At 40.3% G+C, this 5,000-nt stretch overlaps 1 protein-coding gene across 1 annotated transcript in view; it reads right to left on the bottom strand.

The window, feature by feature from the left end:
* nmur1a (neuromedin U receptor 1a) overlaps positions 1 to 2,219 on the bottom strand; it is an 8,740-nt gene extending 6,521 nt beyond the window's left edge. The window contains exon 1 of the mRNA XM_030791895.1: positions 1,325 to 2,219. Coding sequence (XP_030647755.1) covers positions 1,325 to 2,219 — 895 coding nt within the window. The remainder of the gene's footprint in view (positions 1 to 1,324) is intronic.
* Positions 2,220 to 5,000: the final 2,781 nt, after the last annotated feature.

Raw genomic sequence — 5,000 nt, 5'->3', positions numbered from 1 at the left:
AAATGTTGTTGGTGAAACGGTGAAAGGCACCGCTGATTGGGAGTTGCACAACAAACTGTCAGTCCTGTACACGGAGGGGAAGTGTGACAAAGGAATTAATTACACCTCACCTGGCTGAAATATTCAGCACAAATTTACCTACAGTCAAATCTAGCAAATCTAAGTCAAGAAAGAGAAATCAGATCCTCACTTGCTGAGTTCCTGCAAGTTTTGTGATCACATCACATTGTGTCAGTTTGTGGATCAACTAGATTCATGTGAAAAGAACACTAGATCTCTGTCACATCATCTGAGCTCTCCCTAGAACATGGGATCCCTTAGAACTTGTATACTAACATTTAATAACCTGATTCACCAGAGAAAAGGTATCAGTATTTTTGACAACCTTTGGATTATGACTGGTTATGATTGTGTGGTTGCGTCCATAAACTGGATCCAGAGAAAAAAGCTGTAAATATCCCTCAGATATATTCTCTGAATGGTAATAAACTATGATATGACATAACATACTAAGTCACCTTGTAAAATGATTCATAAAAGATATGGAGACGCTGTCATATCATATCATGTATATATTAGATATCATTTAAATATCGTTAAACACATGTTTTGTGTGTCTTATGTCTTATGTGACGGATATTACACTGTTAAATTCCTGAACGCTTGAATATACATATATATATATACATATATATATATTATTGCAAGGAGGAAAACTGGACAGTGTCTCCATATCGTTTATGAATCATTTTACAAGGTGACTTAGTATGTTATATCATGTCATATGATATCATATATATATTAGATATCATTTAAATATCATTAAACACATGTTTTGTGTGTCTTATGCCTTATGTGAGGGATATTACACTGTCAAATTCCTGAAGGCTTGAATGTTTAATTTGACATGTTAGGGCTCGTTTCCAAAATATGGTCAATTACAGTTGATGGTAATCAGTAGCTTCACACAACAACATCCTCTCAGGTGAGGATATTGCTCTTTAACAATCAGTTGATCAGTTACCAAACTGTTCAGTCAGTTGGTCAGTCGGTAAGTCAATCAGTCAGTCAGTCAGACAAAAAGACAGCTAATCAGTTAGTCAGTTCAACACCTGTGCAAACGTATGCCTTGCAGAGCCAATCATAATGTTAAGGTCTGAGGAACAGTGAGATGGAATGTCATATAATATCCCTCACAGCTTGTATCTCGGCACCACGTTATCAAATATTATTAACAGTCTCTGCCCACAGCACTGCTGTACAGTGGCAGAAACTCACGTCAGGGCCAGTTCTATAAATACTCAGATAAGGTGGAATTACTCACAGAGCATTTTGGTGACTTGCCGGTGTCGAGCTTTCTGCTGTTGACTGCGTGCATTGCAGTATTGATCCTGCCCCACGCTGCACTTAGCCTCCAGGGACTTAAGCATCTTCTCCCTCTTCAGCTGAAGCCCGATAAGCAGGTAGAGTATACTAATGGTCAGGATTGGCACCACAAAGAACAGCAGCGTGGTGATCTGGATGATGAGGTTGTACATCCATCTGGGCTTGACCAGTGTGCAGATTGCCGATTCAGGTATGTCTCCAACCCCGGTGCCCGAGGGTAGGGTGATGATACCATGGAGGCTGGTGTTAGGCATGGCACAGAGCACTGAGGTGACCCAAACGGTCAGGATGACCCTCTTGGCGTGGGTGCGCGTCACCACGTATTTAGCCCGCAATGGGTGTACGACGGCGATGTACCTCTCCACGCTCAGCGCGGTCACATTCAGGATGGAGGCGAAGCAGACGGTCTCAAAGAGGAAAGTTTTGAAGTAGCATCCGCCTTCACCCAGCAGGAAAGGATAGTTGCTCCACATTTCGTACAGCTCAAGAGGCATTCCAAGGAGCAGTACCAGCAGGTCGGACACGGCCAGGCTGAACAGATAGTAATTGGTGGGCGTTCGCATGACTTTGTTGCGGGATATGACAGTACAGGTGAGAACATTACCCACAGCTCCCACCAGGAAGATGAACAGGTAAGTGATGCAGACAGGCAGGAAGACGGATGACCGACGAGGGCCAAGGTACTTCTCCAGGTATTCCTCCTGGCTCATGCACATAGCCTCCATTTCCATGCTGATGTTCTGCCCAGAGCTGATGTTACACAGTGACTCCTGAATGCAGCCTCTTACATGCGATGCGTTATCCAGAAGTGAGCAGTTGTCTTTGGTGACCATGGCGGATCTAGAAGTAATAAAAGCGAAGAAGTGTCTGAGAGAAAAGACAGAAACATGACTTTGTTTATTTAGGTTTATTGTCTTTGCGCAAGGGCACAACAGTTGTAGCCAGAGGAAGAGCAGTTACTTTCAAACCAGCTGTCCTCCAGTACTAAGCCAGCACTCTGGGTGCTTTGTCTGGGTTTCAAACCTGCAAACCACTGTTTCCTGTTGTGGAGCCTTAACCCCACTGAACCATCACAAAACAGCCCTGAGCTATTCAGACTTCAGAAGTAGTTAAAAGTCCTTGTCTTGGTTGGGGTTTGCATGTTCAAAATTGTGTTTATCTTCTTGCAGAGTTGTCAAAGTTTCTTTACGGTAACTATCTCCATCTATCATAGGAAGAAATGGACACATGGGGGTAGAACTTTCTACTATGCACTGTCATAAAATGAAGATTCCACAACACCAAAAGAAAGAATTAAACCATTACAACTAGGTTTACACAAATGTCTGATTGGCAAACTTTACATTTTGTAGATAGGATAAGCGACTCAGATTTTTAGAAAAAGTGAAAATTTGTTTTGCGCTGGTCCAAAGAATAAGTGATTGAGCCAAGAAACTTTATCTGACTGCTTTTGCTTTCACTCGAAGAGCATGGAGCATTCCCATCAGTGTGTTTGGAAAGACTGCCATTGGTTTGACCGTGTTTCTGTTCACTTACTCTGAGCATACAGTGAGTATAACAGGATTAGTTTCATGCTGCTTTGTTGTGCTGACTTTCATAAAAAGACTGATGAATAGGAAAAAGACAGCCATGCCAAGATAAACAGGTGCTACCAAACTGTTATGATTCATTCTGGATGAATTCAGCCTTTCAAGAAGCCTTGCACTGATCACTCAGTGAACATGTATTATGTGCTGCTATTTGGCTTAATGTAAATTGAAAGACAACTCAACATTAAACAACATTAAAAGAACAAAATGCTAAACACATCCCCCCTCAATCCATATACACATTATTCAGCAATTTAATTCAAGCCCAGAGAGAGTGTAAACTATACCCATGAGAGACATCTGCCTACCCTCCACTGTGTTCAACTGTTTCTGTGCAATTAGCTGATAATCCATTGCTAATGGTCCACACTCATTCAAAAACCTGCACTGGAGTCAAATGGGGCATAATTATGATCTAGTATGAGAAACAGTTATTTTTAATGGTGAGATTAAATGATCAGGGCAATATCAAATATCGTAGTCGACTGTGTCATCAAATGAATTTAATCAGGTATAACTACAGCCATTACTGACTGCTCAGCGATTCAATTCTACAACCGTACATCTTTAATAAGTAGCAAAGAGGATACTGTTGTGGACAGTGTTTGTTTTCTCTCTTGAGATAAGTTTGCTTTCTTTTTTTTTCTTTTTTTTTTCACCACTATCAAATGACAGTGTCAATTCAAAATGATGTTTGCCTAATGCTGTCTGTGATAAAAGTTTTCTATGCCTCTTCACACAGCTCCATAATGTCCTCAAGAGTACATTACAGTGAATCATACAAAACGTCCTGCTTAATGCAAATCTTCAATTCATGGTCAGTTCGGTGTTCGCATCAACCTCTAACACTAAAGCATATTTGCATATGATTATGGCTGCCTTGCTGTTCCTTTGACAACCAACACGCATGACTTATCTGCCCGCTCTCAAAACTGCCAGAACCTAACCAAGTGTTCTTGCAAAACACCATTCTGGCTTGGTCCATAATAGAGTTTTAAATCTCCATTCTGATGAGTCATTTCTTGACAGTTCTGAGGTCTTCATTAAACTAGCTAGCCAGCACACTCTTCCTTACTGTCATAAGGCCACAAGAGGTTTCTGTGCTGTACTCATGAACTCTTACTAAACTTTGTACACTGCAGCAGATGAGGTAAATCAGTTCTGTGTGCTAGAGCAAGAGGTGGCTTTAAACCAACACATTTACGTATTATCAAAGGCATCCAATTTTAAGCAGGAAGTCAATTTGACAAGATTGTCAAGGCTTGTTTCACATCAGTGCTATTCTGAGGAAAAAAAAAACAAACTTACTTCAGTGGCATTTATTTGGATATAAATGCCTTTTGAAATGAATACTCTCTGAAGAGGACTTTTATAGGTACATAAACTAGAATGAAATAAACAGTTTCATTTACGTGTCCTTCCGGAGCATTCTGACTACTGAGAGTTATTTTTTTTTAAAGGAAAGTTGTGACACTGAATTTGTGAAAACATTTCTAAAAAGTTTGGCTTGTCACCACAGATCTTTGAATACACAGCCTTTTGATCACTCACCCCTAGTTAATATTTGTAATTTTCACCCTGTTTCATCAGAATTGATGGAGGGCCTCCAATATCCTGCCAGCTGCGTGCAAACTTTGGCTTGGACACTACCATTTCTGACATACAATAAGTTCAGTTGTAATGGTTACTGATGCTCTATCCAGTAACAGTTTTAACTTCCAGTGGGGAAGCCATATAGCCACATTCTATATTCTTTTTGTCATAGTAACTATAGCGATTGCACCATAAAGCTGTCAGTATTTTTTGCTAGTGTAAAATTTCCTGAGTTGCACTGAGTCCATTTCAGAGTTCAGAGTGTTTTCCACTGGTCTCATGATTTTATTTATTCAATTTTGATTCATATTAAGACTGAGAACTGTTTTGTGTAGACATTAGCAGATTTACTGTGTGGGTTGTTATTTGCTTCAGTAGAGGATAGAACACATGTGGTATGGCAGAATGGGCCCTCCTTAGCTTTGTTATCTG

This window comes from Chanos chanos, chromosome 14 (genome assembly GCF_902362185.1).
Source record: "Chanos chanos chromosome 14, fChaCha1.1, whole genome shotgun sequence".
Taxonomy (NCBI): domain Eukaryota; kingdom Metazoa; phylum Chordata; class Actinopteri; order Gonorynchiformes; family Chanidae; genus Chanos; species Chanos chanos.
The sequence above is the reverse complement of the archived record's forward strand: the minus strand, read 5'-3'. Positions and strand labels throughout refer to the sequence as shown.